The following is a 15,848-nucleotide window of genomic DNA, read 5'->3' as shown; positions in this document are numbered from 1 at the left end:
ATTTTCTGCTCTTACAGTCCATCATAGAGAACTTTTCCAAGTGTCTGTAGGTTTCAAACGTTTCATGTTTCATTAAGGTTATAAATGTTAATATTCAACATGCTTTTATAATAGATGTCTCTTAGGTTTCACGTGGATTACTAATGGAAGTGTTTTGAACGTTGATACTCATGAATGGACGACACAAATTTGTTTAAGGACGGTGATCAATATTCTCAATTATCACGCCAAAAGTATTCTCTCGGTTTTTGATAAAAATCGAAATAAAATGTATATACGCTTTTTTTAAACACTTCATTGTTTACACATAATATTAAATTACATTATTACAACAAATGCAAGGTTATCATAGTAGTGGTTGCTTGTTGTTCTTGGAGAATAACATATCTTTGCTCTAATCCAGATCCTATTGACATCTTATCTTTATTTAACTTGAAGCAAGAATGATTTTCTGCACTTGTAATTCATCATTGAGAACTTTTCCAAGATTTTTTAAGTTCTAAAATTTCATTATCTTGAGCAAATGTTATCAAGGCAAATGCTTTCACAAGAAAGATATATAGTGGTGGATGTAGATAGTTTGTTGTGGATTGATGTCATGGTAATATCTTGAGTGTTGTTCCTTTAATAATGTAGGATAGATATTCGTTGTTGTAGCTGTGTAACATATTTCCTCGGTTTTTTTAAAAACCGAGCAACTTATTTTCTATTTTATATATAAAAATAAAATAAGTAAGCCCCTCAGTTATAACATAAAATCGAAGTAAATGATATCTATTTTTTTAACATTACATTATTTACACAGAATATTAAAAAAAAACATATTCTTGATCATCACTTAAATGTTATATTTTGTTGCATATATCTTTTCAAATGTTGAACAACCTTTTTTGTTTAACCTGGAAGCATGAATGCTTTTCTGCACTTGCAATATATCATAGGGAACTTTTTCAACACTCTTTAACATATCTTTAACACATAGTTGTTCAAAAAATACAACATCAACACCATTATGTGAGATAGATTGCAAGGGCAGAAAAAATGTTTCGTTCAAGGGTAGAAGAACATTGCAGATTTTTTTTGTCATGCAATCCATCCCAAAAAATGATTCGTACTAGTTTGAGGCGGTAACATATAAGATAGGATTAAGATAAATTTTGTTTGACGAGTGCTTTTATCGTAAAATCTTATTATGTTATCCCTCAGTTTTTTAAAGAATCTGAAGGATTAGATCATTTATTATTCACTTATAAACAAATAAAAACATAAACATCCTTAAGTGAGATTCGAAGCGTGTCCTAATTAGTTTTTCGCCTCGGTTTTATTAAAAATCGGGGGAATATGTTGTTTTTATTTTTATAAAAAAATAAAACATTGCACGCCTTGGCATAATACCTCAATTTTTTTCTGGCTAAGGTGAAAGCTTTGTTATAAAAATCGTTATTTATTATAGTAATCGTAAGGGAATTAGAGTTTATTGAAAAGTGAGGATGCAAAGTTTGTTGTGGTGGCTCTAAAATTTTTATGCGGTGGAGAGTCGATTAATTTGGAAGGTTAAAATTCCAATGCTCAAGTTAGTATGAGAGCGAAAAGTGGTGCTCAAATGAGAGAGGATTTGAATACTTAAGAAATGACGCAATTTTCTTCTTTAAATAGGATAAGTGATTGACAACTAAATATGTGTAGCAAGATGTGAATTGCAGTCATCCATCAAATTGATTTGGATGATTGACATGGTACTTGTGTGAGGGACATGCTGCTCAGTCGAAAAAAGAGTCTACATGTTCTACATTCAGTGCTCCGCTATTTTGTTATTTGGCCTTTGTTCTGTGGGCCTGGTAGATGGACGTGGAAGCTTTTGATGGGTCATCGTCGTTATTGAGAATATGTGCATTAAATGTCATTCTTTTGTAAGAGGTAACGTTTTACTAGAAGTGACTGTTGTAGAATAAAAGTAAGTATGTATTTAGATTATTTTCTCTACAGGGACTGATGCAATTTCAAAAGGCGTTTGAAATTTTGTTCGATCAATGACAAGATGTCGCACACAATATTTTGATAATGTGTGACACAACTCGATATACAAGATGTGAAGAACAATAAAAAATAACACAGATAATTGTTATCCTAGTTTGGTGCAACATCACCATCGTTTAGAAGGCATCGACCCAATAAAAATAAATTCATTAACCATTAGTCAATAGTATACGACTGCCTCATATAAACTCTCCCAGTCCAGTGATATATTTTTAATACTACCCGCGAATTTTGACACAGGCCCCCCTGAATTTGAGACCTTTCACATTCAATCAAACACTTTCTCAAGTGTTTGTAAGATGACAATTACATGTGGTGTGATAAATTACAACTACAACCAGATACTCTATCCTTCAAAATTAAGAAAGACCCAAAAATTGAGTATAAAAAACAAAATACACAAATTTAATATAAATAGAAAATGGTGCGGTAAAAGCTTCAAGGTATGAGTCTTCAAACAAGGAGAATCATCTCCTTGTATATCAACCATAATCCACTCAAAATTTGAATACTAATGATAATGGAATCAAATTTACACTAGAACCCAAGTCAACAAGTGCATTTTCAACTTTCACATCACCTATAGAAATAGGCAACATGACTCCTGTAACATCCCGATTTTTCTATTTTATTTATTTAATAGCTATTTCATTATTAATATAATTATTTAATTATTATTTGGTGTGATAATTATTTAATTGTGTGTTATTATGCCAATTGGGTTATTATATTATTAGTAGAATAATGATATAATGACTATTTGGCCTAATTAATCGAAATAGAAGTAATAAGGGGGTGTGAGTGACTAAGCCCATCTAATTAGAGAAAGATAGTAAGAGGAAACTATGTTTAATCTCTCATAACATTCATTTGGTAAAAGAAGAGAGAGATCAAGAGAAGAGAAGAGAAAAATGAGAAAGAGGGAACTAGAAGAAGAAGGAGATTTGACCTAAGGTAAGTGGGAGAATCCTTATTATTATGAGTATGGTATAATATGTTATGGGTAGTAGTATGCTTAGGTTTTCATCTCTCAATTTCTCATAATTCATATGTTAGGGTTTGTGTATATCTATGAGATTTTGTGAAAATATCATGTTTAATGATGTTATCATGATAACCCATGGTTAGAAACATGATTACGAACCATATACATGTGATTAGGGATGGCAAGCAGACCCGCACCTGAGCCCGAGTCAACGGGTGAAAACCCGAGTTGACTGGGTTCGGGTGCCACCCGATATTTCGGGTGCGTGTTTGGGTAGTGTGAAACCCACACTCGAAACCCGAAATCCCACCCGCTTATATATATAATATTGTGGAAAGTTGTAGGAAAATTGTATTTTATGTATTTTGCTGCTGGTTCGGGTTTGGGTGAAAAAACCCGAACCCAATGGGTGTGGGTGTGAGTGTTATTTTTTCATCCGAAAAACATTTGGGTTCGGGTTCGGGTGTCGATTTCGGGTGCGGGTTTGGGTAGTGTGAAACTCGCACCCGACCCAATCCATTGTTATCCCTACATATGATTAATTGTTGTTTGGATGAACTTTGGTTGGATAAAAGTGATTTTCGGAACTGCTGTCAAAACTGGTTTTTTTCAAAATATCGCAGAGGGCGCGTACCGCGTTATTGAAAACTGAACAACCCATTTTATAGAAGATAGCGAATTTAGATAAAATATCAGCTCTGGTGTTTTCTTCACTTGGGATATGCTCTATCTCAAACATTTTGAATTTGGTTATTTTTTCTCGAGCTATCTAGATGTAACATTGTAGCATTGGATCCTTCTTCCAAGTCTCTCTTTTAACTTGTGACATTACTAGCTAAAAGCCAGAATTTAATTGGATACTTTTCTCCCTCATCTTGGATGTCAATATGATGCCATCTATCACTGCTTCGTACTCAACTTGTTTATTAGTGGGCAAAAAATTCAAACCGTAGAGATACTTTGATATTGAATCCTAATTTGTTTTCTAGAATGAGTTTAGTTCTACTCCTTTGGATATTGGATAACCCATTGATAAACACCGTTCAATAATTCACTAATTTTAGCTCGGCAGACATCATCTCTGTCTGGAAGTCTGCGAATTATTGGGCTTTCAGTGCCTTCCTGGCCTTATATGCAAAGTCGAATTCACACATCTCGACCAACCACTTAGTCAGTCCTCATATAGTGTGAGCTAAGAAGTAGCGCCATAACTTTCTAGATGTGGTTACAAGGGCCAAGTCCGCCTTCTGTATCCTATGATATCATGTTTTTGGTTCGAATAGGGCTTTAAAAATGAAGTATACTTATTGTTGTTAATTGTCTAGTTCTCTGACTAGAACGGTGTTGCCCGCTTATTCAGAGATAACCAAGTAAAGGAACATGGATTCTCCCAACAAAGGTTTGGTTAAGACTGGCGGGGTGGATAAGGTTACTTTCAAGGACATGAATGCTTACTGGCATTTTACAGTCCATTCGAATTGAGCTTCTTTATTTAATAGTTTGTAGAAGGGAAATACATACCGTATTGATTTCAAAATGAATTTGTCCAGGGCTGTAAGCATTTCGTTCAATTTCATTACTTCTTTCTTAGACGTGGGTACACTCATCTACATTTTCACATCACACTTGTTCGAGTTTGCTTTTATTCCCCTTTTATTGAGGTAGAAACCTAGGAAGTTCCCAGCTTTCACCCCAAAGGTGCACTTCTCGGGATTTAACCTCGTATTATATTGGACCCTCTAGAAGACACGTGGCGAGATGCTAGTCGTGCAGTTCTTCTTCGCTTGACTCAACAATCATGTCGTCCACATTCACACTTCCAAGGTTTCTCATATCTCTTCCTTAAAAACTTTATTCTTCATCCTCTGGTATGTGGCCCGATGTTTTTCAGTCCGAAAGGCACGACGTTGTATTTATATTTTGCATGTTCGCTCGTGAAGGCATTTTTCTCTCTATTTAGCTCATACATCAGGAAATGATCTTATCTTAACAATTCTTAAAAGATTATCATCCAATTGGATGACCTCAAAGTTGGCAGTTGGGGTTGGTCTCAGGTTTTTTCGTTCTGGCTTCGGTTGCCAGTTCCAATACCCCGTACCCGAGATGCTCTTAATCACACACATCGACATGGCTACGCCTGTCGTCAAATTGCTTTCTTCGATGTCTTTCACACGGACGATAAAGGATATATTAGACATCTTATTTCTCGCTTCTAGTATCTGCATAGCTCTGAAGAGATTGGCTTTAACCATGTCAATTATGCCAAATTCGTAATGGTACTTCAACTTCAAATGCACGGGAGGTGCGAGCGCATCTAGCTTGGGTATGAACATGCGTCCAAGGATGCCGTTGTACAAAATCTCACCCAGGATCACGAAGAAACACATGTCGAACGTCTTTATTTCCTTTTTTCCCCTAAGGTGACATGCAAGTAAACTTGTCCGCAATGGCGAGTGGCAAAGTCATCAAATGCAAGTAGGCTTTGATCTTTGCAAGATCTCAAGTCTTGTGATCATATTCCAAGTTTAGTAAAAGTTTCTAAATATATCAAGTTATATGTACATTCGTTGTCCACCAGAATTCTTGAGATGAAATTATTTGCAATGATGGCGATAATGACTAGGGAAAGATATGCATTAGGAATTCTGCCTACTTTTTCTTTGTCCAGTAACTCAAGGACCGATCATTCATCTCCCCGTTCTTTGTCAGCAAGCACGTCTCCTTCTGAAGTCAGCGAGAGATCTTTGGTTCGATTGAATGAATCTTCTCCAATGGTATCGATATGGAGTACCAAGACGTAGCTTAGTCCAATAACTTTGGAAATCGCCTCTATTCAATGTAATTTTCGAATCTTATAGAGATATAGAACGAGAAGGTTCAGTGATGAGATGTAACATGAATCAATTGACGATTCTCACATACTGTACCGATGTTCTACTATGAAACAAGAATGGAGAAGGTATGTCTTGATGCTAACGATGACGCTTGTAGCTCTGATACATAGGAGAATATGGATTTCCAAAGTTAACACTTAACGCCTAAGTTAATTATGAAAAAACTTAAGATGAAGTGAAATACTAGGAAATGAAAATCACACCTACTTTGGCAAAAAAAGATAACGTATTTATAAAAGTGAGAAGAATTAGACATTCTTAATTTTCTTCTTGGACCTTGATCCGGCCTATAAGAGTACCATCAAATTTAATTATTTTATTTTGACTACTAACTTTACTAAATTAAAAGTGAGAAGAATTAGACATTCTTAATTTTTTTTTTTTGAGCTTGATCCAACCTATAAGAGTGCCATCAAATTTAATTATTTTATTTAGACTACTAACTTTACTCAATTAACATGAAGGAATAATATATTTTTAATGTTAAAATAAAAATGAGAGATTAAAATATATAAGGGCCTGTTTGAAAGGCTTTTTAAAAACTCTATTTTAGTTTTTGAAAATTTAAAAACTAAAAACTTGTTTGAATATAATATTTTACAAATGTGTTTTTAAAAACTCTTCACAATTTTTAAGTTTTTAAAAGCAAAAAACTGAAATGGCTAAATTGTGTTTTGATTTTTACTTTTCAGTTTTTAAAAACTAAAAACAAAAACTATTTCAAACAGACCCTAAGTATTTTCTTTTAACTTTTCCAAGGGTAGTGTGGATATTAGTTAATCTTGACGTTCAAGTTAGAGTGATTAGATTGTTGATATGAATCCAGATAGTTTTGTCTTGGGATAGAATACTAGTAATAGAATACACAGTTTGATGTAAAAGGAAACTCGTCCCCATCGAAAACCAAGTTGAGGCTTACATCACTGAATCCCACCTCTCAGTCACACATACGTATACTACTACCAGTACAGAAACATAACTTAACTCTATTTCTCTCTCTTAAGTAACCTCTTGAAAAAAATCAAAGCAAAACGAAACGAGAAACCCTTGTATTCTTCACTTCATTTCAGGTACTCTACTCTATCTTCCTTACCTAAATTCAAATAACACTCTTTCTACTCTCTATCTCTATTCTTCAACTTCGCAATCGAAATTCCAGAACCTTCTCCAATGACTGACCCTTCCGAAGAAGCTGCTTACATCGAGAAGCTCTACGAATACGGCGAGCAACTCAACAGCGCCAAAGACAAATCTCAGGTCTATAGAAATCTTCCATTCTCACCTTTTATTTAGGGTTTTACATTTTCTCTTTCAATTAGGGTTTTTGTTTGATTTTCGTGTTGTTTTTTCGCAGAACGTCAAGGATTACCAGGGAATCATAGATGCAGCTAAGACTAGTGTTAAGGCGAAACAGCTCGCAGCACAGCTCATTCCTAAGTTCTTCAAGTTCTTCCCTGAACTATCTGGTCCTGCACTCGATGCTCATCTTGATTTGGTTGAGGCCGAAGAACTTGGGGTATGTTATGTGTGATTCATAGATAATGTTTATATATAATTAGAGGCATATTAGTTCTAGTATATATTGCTTGTTGTGTTTTCTATGTAGTTTATTTGTATGTGCTATATGAAGTTTGTATTTTTAGTTTACAATTTTTTTTATGTTGCTGAACAGGTTCGGGTGCAAGCGATAAGAGGACTGCCTCTTTTCTGCAAGGATACACCTGAGAATATTGGGAAAATGGTTGATATTCTTGTGCAAATTCTTGGGTCTGGTAAGTTGTGGTTGGTTTCTTATGATGTTGGATTCTTGAGAGTATGGTCTTGATTCTGATGTTTTTATTTATTTTTTGGTTTGAATCGTTTAGAGGAATTTGTGGAGCGTGATGCTGTGCATAAGGCTCTTATGTCTCTGCTGAGGCAGGATGTGAAAGGTAATCTGATTTTTTTTAATGTCAAGTATAGAAGACTGGTTGTTAAATGCTATGTTTCAAATAATGTTAAGGATCTTTCATCTGTAAATGTTTCTTATTTTGTCATCAGCCATCATGATAAATTCTGAGTTGTGTATTGTGTATATGGTTGGGTAAGAAAACATAAACTTTAGCTACATATTGGTGTCTCAATCTTCTTGATTGTTTAGTTTTTATCTTAACATCAGAGGCAAAGCTTAGTTGTCGCATAGGAATGTCACAGTCAGACTGCCCCCTCAGACATTTTAAAATTATGTATCTATAATGGGTGTTTGCTCCCCGAAGCCAAAGCCCCCCAAAGAAACGACCTTTTCAGTCTTCTCAATAACTTGCACAGTCTCTGCTTCTAGTTTTTAAGTATGGATTTATATGCAATATTTATGATACCAAAGAGCTGATATTGTTAGCATATTTATGTGTAATAATTTATGAAATATCTTTGCAAATAGTTGGCTTATAAATAATAATTATCTATGCCACTGCTTAAGATTGTAGTTCACGTCATTTACTCTTTCTACAACTTTGACCCTTGCAGTGGCAAATAAAGCCAACCCATCTTAGATCTATATAAAATAGATAAAAGAGAATGTCAATCTAACAATGATCTTACTTATCTAGCACCTCTTTAACGTGCATTGCATTTTCATTAAACAAATAGTCTTTTTGTTGAGGATAATATTAGTATTGCAATGCGCTGAGCCTTCTTGATATATCTAGCATTGAATAGTTTGTCAGATAATTAATTACTTGTATATTTGAGGTGGTTTTTCATGATTTCAGTATAGATGATCTCCGGCAGCTTGTTAATATGGTGACTGCTGAGGAGCCTTTAGGTGGTAGTTAAACTTGAAACATTTGATTTGAACCTTGGTACAGGAATGAGATTAATTGTGGAAGTCCAACAATTTTGTAACTGATACTTGCCAAACTGATGCCTGCCTAGTTAAGGCTTATATAGCCTAGAAACCTTTTTTGTTGTTGTCAGTTATCGCAAATTATGCTTTCAAGATTCTGGACATTTGTAATTACTGTTGCATTTTGGGGTTTTCCTTATAATAGTATAATTGTGAATGCAGCTTCTTTGACAGCTTTGTTTAAGCACATTCGTGGCAGTGATGAAGAGCCAAATACAGATGATGTTATTCGTGAAAAGGTTTTAAACTTTGTTAGAGATAAGGTGAGAAACCATGTGTTTTGTTATAATTATCATGGCCCCTTATTTTGTTGTATCTTTAATATATAAATGATTACTGAATTCTAAATATCTTCAATATAGGTCTTCCCTATTAAAGCTGAACTGTTGAAGCCCCAAGAGGAAATGGAAAGACACATAACCGATCTAATAAAAAATGTATTCCCAATTGCTTTGATTTGTATTTTTACGAGTTCATTTGTTGATATATTAGTGTTTTCATTTTTTGCAACATAATTAAGATTGATGTATGTTGTGGTTGCATTTCATTTCAGAGTTTAGAAGATGTAACGGGTTTAGAATTTCAAATGTTTATGGATTTCTTGAAAAGTTTGAGCCTATTTGGAGAAAAGGCTCCAATTGAGCGGATGAAAGAGCTGATTGAAATCATTGAAGGACAAGCGGATTTAGGTTCACCGTTCAATGTGATTACTCAATTTCTATCTTTCTTTGTGTTTGTTTTAAATCTGAAAAGAGTCTGTTCTATGTTAGTCTGGCAAATAAAAGTCAAAGCTGCGCAAATAAATTTTGAGGATATTATGTTATTTATTTACTTTTTATTTAACTGGTATTTTGTAGGTTGCTGATGCAGGCCATACAGATCATATTGATAGGGTGATATCATGCCTTCTCATGGCACTTCCAGTTGTCATAGTAAGAACTGTTAATACTGTTTATCTTTTCTCATAGTCATTGCTGTTTGATTTTTCTTCAACTGACTTAATTTTTGTGTGCAGAGGGGTGCATCTAGCAGCAAATTTATCAACTTCATAAACAGTTATATAATTCCTGTTTTTGACCAGGTAATTAGATTATTTAGTTTGAATAGTTGGTTTTTGCTTGAATATTTGAGTTTTCTTGGTTGTTTGGAGTTACAAAGTGTTGGTTTCCTTCATGCATAATTGAATAAGATTTTTATTGTTATATTTTGTATATCTGCTCAACTTTGGGCAGTTTAATCATTAAACGTAAAGGTTGGCATTTTTTGAGGATTAAGGGTGGCCTAGTGGCAGTATGAATCTTCTAATACTGTGGGTTGGCCGGGTGGGGTCTACGGAGTATCAGATGCATGCTGAATCTTTACCCAATAAGCAGAGAAACTGTTTTTGCTGCTGATGCGCAGATACATTGAGCACTTGATACATTATTTATCCAATACAAGAATACGCCTCTTGTTGAAAAAAATCGGATATGATGCATCTAAGACAGATATAGTCATGCATAAACATATCATGAAACATCATAGTCATATAATTGCACTACAAAAATTCAAGCTAGAAGATATTCCTTGTACATTCCTTTATATAATAAAACTAGTATATGGTTCTACTAGGATGCTGAAAAATATGCCATAAACTTTTAAAGCCACAAATATGTAACAACCTAATGATGAAAAATAAAGTCAGGCTTTTTACTGAAATGCTTATAGTTACGTAAGCAACGGCCAATGTATTCCATCAGAAGCTGCTTTTATTATTATTATTATTATTATTATTATTATTATTATTATTATTATTATTATTATTATTATTATTATTATTATTATTATTATTATTATTATTATCATTATTATTATTATTATTATTATTCATATTTATTTTTTATTTTTAAATTTCATTTCACATATATTGTTGAAAGAGTGAATGCCATCTTAAATTTCTTAAGCTGCATTCTTAAGCTGCATTAATTGCCACTAATGTATCGAATTAGAATAGATTAGGTTTCTTTACAACTTTTTTTTACTCGGATACTGTATAGCCATCAGTTAAGTGTCCTGAAACATTGATATTAGATATGTATCCAAATTAAAACTATTGATATATGCAGAAAACATAATATGGTGCTCCCTCCGGAATTAACTAAAGCAAAAATTGATCAAATTACACATATTAAGAAAGATAGTTGATCACATTTAATCTATGCAATCCCATTAAAAAAATAAAGTCTATTGTCTAACTTACCTTTCATGACTGGTAAATTGGGTCATTAGAAATATAACAAGTTAGACTAAATGAGGAGGTGTTTTAGAGATACCATCATATTATAAAAAAAGAGAGAAGTTGTTAATATTTGCTTACTTTTCATTTCATCGAACTTCAAAATAACTCAAGTCATAAATCAAAATGATAGTGAATTGGCTGGTTAGACAAAGTTTAAATGTTCAGCCCTAAAAAATTATAATCTAACTACACTTTGGGCTCATTCATCATCCCCAAGCAGTGTTTTTAAAACCCATAGATGGTTTGGTCCACTTATTCGATCAGATGTGCATTTGACTCAGATCTGATGTCATTAAACTGGCCTAAATAGGTCAGAACCAGTAGGCTCGGTGATGTAGTGTTAATCTTTTACTGCCTTATTGCACAGTGTGAAACAGTTCCCACACATTCTGCATTGTCCATAATCCACATATAAATAGAGTTGCGCTCCTTCCCAAAATAACACATCCACCTGCACTTGAAATTAAATGGCAGCAAAAGTTTCCAATGCAACACACCCTCTTTGTACTTAAAAAATGTGAAATTGATATGTGCATCGGCGAGGATTGAACCAAGAAATGATTATTGCAAAATGATACATTAGAGGAATAGTTGTGAATAGTCTCTAAGTGAGGTGTTTTTCTTGAAAAACTTAATATAATGATTTTATTTCTGTCAGCTTCCTGGAAAACGGAAAGGAGATTTGCTCAGAAACCTTGCAGAGTTCTCACCTTTCACAACGCCACAAGATTCACGGCAATTGCTTCCTTCTATTGTTCAGTTGCTGAAGGTAACCATTTCTTTATGAATGGCATGATTGGTAGACATCAATGTGTTGTATATATCAGTTCTGACATAATACCAATTTATTGTTTATTTGTTCTTGTTTATGCTGTTATTTGGATGTTCAAAGAACATTGTTAACTAGCTTAAGTGGAATTTTGATGTGGATATCTTGTATGTTTTGAGGCATAATTTGTTCATCAAATTTTGGCTCTGTTCCGGCTCATCATCTGCAGAATATATTGTTGAGTTGATCAACATTCAATCCCCAAAATATTTGATTTACATTGATTAGTCCTTCAAATTCATTTGAACCAATTGATCACATCATTATCCAAAGTTTGATCATTTAAGTCCAGTTATGTATTAAATTATTATTGTTATGAACCCAACTTTTTGAAAGCAGTATTCCAAATTAATTGAGTTGAAAATTATAGTGGTAAAATTAACTGTTAATAATCATTGATGGATTATATTCAAATTTAAACACAATATCTCAGATCAATACATCAATTTTTTTTACTTTCTATAAACTGTGCTTTGCTATTTTCAGAAAAACATGACTTGGAAGAAGACCGGAGAAGAGATGAATTTTACATATGTTGAGTGCTTGTTGTACACATTTCATCACCTTGCTCACAAGGTAAACCTTTGTCATAGCAGTAAAAAAATATAAGCTGTTGCGAGTCACTTAAATGCAGCACATAATTGAACTTGTTTGTTATATAGGTTCCTAATGCCACCAATAGTTTATGTGGTTACAAAATTGTTACTGGTCAGCCATCTGATAGGCTTGGAGAAGACTTTTCAGAGCATTATTCTGATTTTACTGAAAGGTATTGACTTTATTTTGGTATATATAAATAAAGAATTTATCTACTCTTTGGTTTGTATTTTTTAGATAATCTTGTTTGTAGTACATGTGTACTTGTGCGTGCACATACTAATGAAGGACCACCGTCAAGAATCCAAGACCTGCGAGTTTAGGGTAAAATAATGCTAATTTATGAAGCCAGACAAATTTAACAAAGTATGTCGTCAAAGGGTAAAAGGACAGTAAGGGCTTCTTTTGGATTCGCCTTCAGGATGTCTTTGTAGTCTTAGGCCATAACTGAATTAAGAGTTCTGCAATAAATTTAACATATAAGCTGCAATAGATTTAAACTTGAACTTCTTACAAGGTTTGAGCATAGCAGCGGCTAGTACAAAGTGTTGTCCAATAGCAGCTATAGGCACTGTAGCATAGCAGAATTTTAGCTAGCCTCTACTTTCCGCAATCTGTGATTGAAAATGCTGAGGAAAGTAGGCTTCTGATTCATGATTCAAATCTCTATTTGGTAACCTATGTATGGTCTGGTTTACAGTTATGGTTAAGAATATGAGTATCTGTGCATGATATTAGTGTAATCAAACTTATATTGCAAGTGTAAAAATGAGGTAACAATTGTGTTTCATTACTTACTAGGGTTACAAAGTTATGCATATATATATACAAGAAACTAATGGGCTTGGGCCTAATATTTAAAGTATTCTACTAAAGCTGGAGCATATAGATTTTATGCACCAAGCTTGTTACAATTACATATTCACTCAATTCGTGAACCCCTAAGAGAATTAGTAAAAATATAACCAGACAAAAATTTCTCTCTAATGATGTTTGGTTCTCATGAAAAATGGGATTGGGAGCAATGTGAAGAGCATCCTGATTATCACAAAACAACTTCATTTGAGAGACCTCTGTAAAATTTATTTAATTCATGAATTAACTGCTTGATCCAAATAAAGCTCACATGTCCCAAACGGCTGTGAAGAAGCTACAGTGATGAAGTAGCAGTGGAGGCAACCAATGACAATTAAAGATAGTACAGACCCTGTGTCTTACGTCCTGCGCCAATCACCCGTCCCATGCAGAAATCCTGAATAACAACAAAGTAATGAGAAATATGACATTGCAATTTAAGGTACGCGTCAGATAACTAACAGAAACAAGATTGAATGGACGTTGAGGAGCATATAACACACTGTTCAAAGAAATAGAAGGTAAGGGTTGTGCACTACCTACTGCAGTAGCATTCTGATAAGAATGGAGTAACTAATATGAGAAAGAAAGAGGGAGTTACCACAAATATGATCAGAGGCGCTATAATCAATAAACCATGGTCCCATAGAAGGTTGGGACACAGGCAAAGGAATTACCAGAACGGGCAACAGATGAAGATGATTGTTGTGATGCCTGATACCTCTGTTAATCATCATAACTAGTCCTAGTAAGCTTGACAGATTGCTGTGTTGGATGGTCCCTTGATTGCACAGGTGGATTGAGGAGGACCGTGCAACTTGTAACATTTCATGAAGTGTGCACCCATATGTGACGATAAGTACATTTAGAACAAGATGCCCTATTGCACTCGATGATGACCACCATGTTCCTCCTTAGAATCACAGTGTCATAATAATATAAATGTTTTCACTTGTCTAGTAAGAGTACAATAATTTGGGATAGTGAAAGCTCTTGATTTGGTTGCAATTATTCCATTATTAATAAACTTTTCATTGTTGCCTCTTTTGTATCCATCCTTCCTTCGAGATTTGTTAGCCACCCTGGTGTGTTAGGTTACATTTTGGGTTCATTTTCTTTTTCCAGATTGAAAAATGTTGAGGAGTTCGCCCGGGCTACAATCAAGAAATTAACTCAAGGAATGGCTGAAGACAACAAAGCTATGGCAAATGCTAAAACTGATGAAGAAAAGGAAATAATTGTAAGTCTTATCTTGTGGTTTGTTAGTTTTGTGTCATGTCTTTATCTTATTATGGATAAGAAAATTGTGACTCAATAATTAAATATTGTGAGTCTTATCACACTTACATTTTACACGGTGTTGCAGAAAACTAAAAAACAGAACGCTACAAATGGGTTGCGTATCTGCAATAATGTTTTGACGATGACGAAGGTAAGAAAGATACACCCGTTTTTTTTTTAGCTAACGAGATATTGTGTATATGAGCTTGATTTTCAGTTGTCTTTGGCCTCCCTTATCTTTTAATTATTGAATTGTTCAATTTGTATGGTCAGCCGTTGCACGCCAAATCACCTTCTTTTATTGGAGATAAGAGAATCAACCTTTCATGGAAAGAAGCACCCAAATCCACATCAACTACCGTACAAGCTGTTGGGTACTGTATCTTTGTCTTTGCTTTTGAAGATATTTTATTCTCTTTCTCTTTTGAGAGTACCTTGTATCACTGTATGTTTGTCTATCGCCCTAATTACCAATTTAATATGAAAATCAATTTCTTAAAGATCTCTTGTTTATTTGGACAACAAAAATATTTAAAAGTGGAGTGATAACTTAAATTTCTTTACTTCTGCAGAGCAAAACGGCCTGCTACCGCGGGCAATGGATCCAACAATATTGCATTGAAGAAGGGCCGAGGTTCTGGTAGTGTGCAAAACCAACTTGTCAATAGAGCAATAGGTGGATTATCTGGTGGAGGAAGAGGCAGAGTATCTGGCGGAGGGAGGTTTGGAACTAGGGGCCGAGGTTGGGGTGGTCGTGGAAGAGGAAGTGGAAGAGGTAGAGGTAGAGGGTATTGGTGATTCTGTGGCAGTTCTGATATAGATAACATTAAGTTTCACGGAGATTACCAGAATACAAGTAGGACTTGTTAATGTACTAAAATTCTTTGGCAGAGGAAGTTTTGATTATAGAGGGTGATGACATTTTTCATTAAGTTGTACTTTCTCCAAAGCTTGTTTCTGTAAAATGGGAGTTGTTGATCATTTTCCTATCCTTTTGATGCTAGCGGGAATCAGTTGACTGGACATTTTATGCCCCTAGTTATGTATGCTTGTAATTTTAATGAGAAGTGGATTTATATATGAAGCCCATTTCTGGTTTTAGCTTTTTTTTTTTGAGCATATTTTTAGAATGTTGTTCGCATAAAAAAATTATGAAATTAAAGTGTTTCAAAAAAAGAAAAAGAAAGCAATATGAAATTGATTAAGTA

At 34.1% G+C, this 15,848-nt stretch overlaps 1 protein-coding gene across 2 annotated transcripts; it reads left to right on the top strand.

Annotated features, from left to right (window-relative positions):
• Positions 1-6,828: 6,828 nt before the first annotated feature.
• Positions 6,829-15,741, top strand: LOC131602639 (apoptosis inhibitor 5-like protein API5). Of its 2 annotated transcripts, XM_058874805.1 has the most exons (17): positions 6,829-6,986; positions 7,076-7,173; positions 7,271-7,432; positions 7,589-7,688; positions 7,782-7,847; positions 8,963-9,063; positions 9,163-9,237; positions 9,354-9,503; positions 9,658-9,732; positions 9,816-9,881; positions 11,737-11,847; positions 12,394-12,483; positions 12,570-12,676; positions 14,485-14,599; positions 14,726-14,791; positions 14,914-15,014; positions 15,213-15,741. In XM_058874805.1, the coding sequence occupies exons 2-17, from the start codon at positions 7,087-7,089 to the stop codon at positions 15,436-15,438; spliced, it is 1,698 nt and encodes a 565-aa protein (XP_058730788.1). In that variant the 5' UTR covers positions 6,829-6,986; positions 7,076-7,086; the 3' UTR covers positions 15,439-15,741. The 2 variants fall into 2 exon arrangements, with proteins under 2 accessions (XP_058730788.1, XP_058730789.1); XM_058874806.1 differs by lacking the exon at positions 6,829-6,986 and having other exon boundaries at positions 6,993-7,173.
• The last annotated feature ends 107 nt before the right edge of the window (positions 15,742-15,848 follow it).

The sequence above is a fragment of the Vicia villosa genome, linkage group LG5 (assembly GCF_029867415.1).
Source record: "Vicia villosa cultivar HV-30 ecotype Madison, WI linkage group LG5, Vvil1.0, whole genome shotgun sequence".
Classification (NCBI taxonomy): domain Eukaryota; kingdom Viridiplantae; phylum Streptophyta; class Magnoliopsida; order Fabales; family Fabaceae; genus Vicia; species Vicia villosa.
Note: the sequence above shows the minus strand (reverse complement) of the source record. Positions and strands in the feature narration are given on the sequence as shown.

Bases quoted from the DNA above. Each gene is read 5' to 3' on its own strand.
- LOC131602639 (XM_058874805.1), top strand. From the start codon at position 7,087: ATGACTGACCCTTCCGAAGAAGCTGCTTACATCGAGAAGCTCTACGAA. The intron at 7,848-8,962 runs GTAATCTGATTT...TTGTGAATGCAG, and splicing joins GCTGAGGCAGGATGTGAAAG to CTTCTTTGACAGCTTTGTTT. The intron at 9,504-9,657 runs GTGATTACTCAA...GGTATTTTGTAG, and splicing joins ATTTAGGTTCACCGTTCAAT to GTTGCTGATGCAGGCCATAC.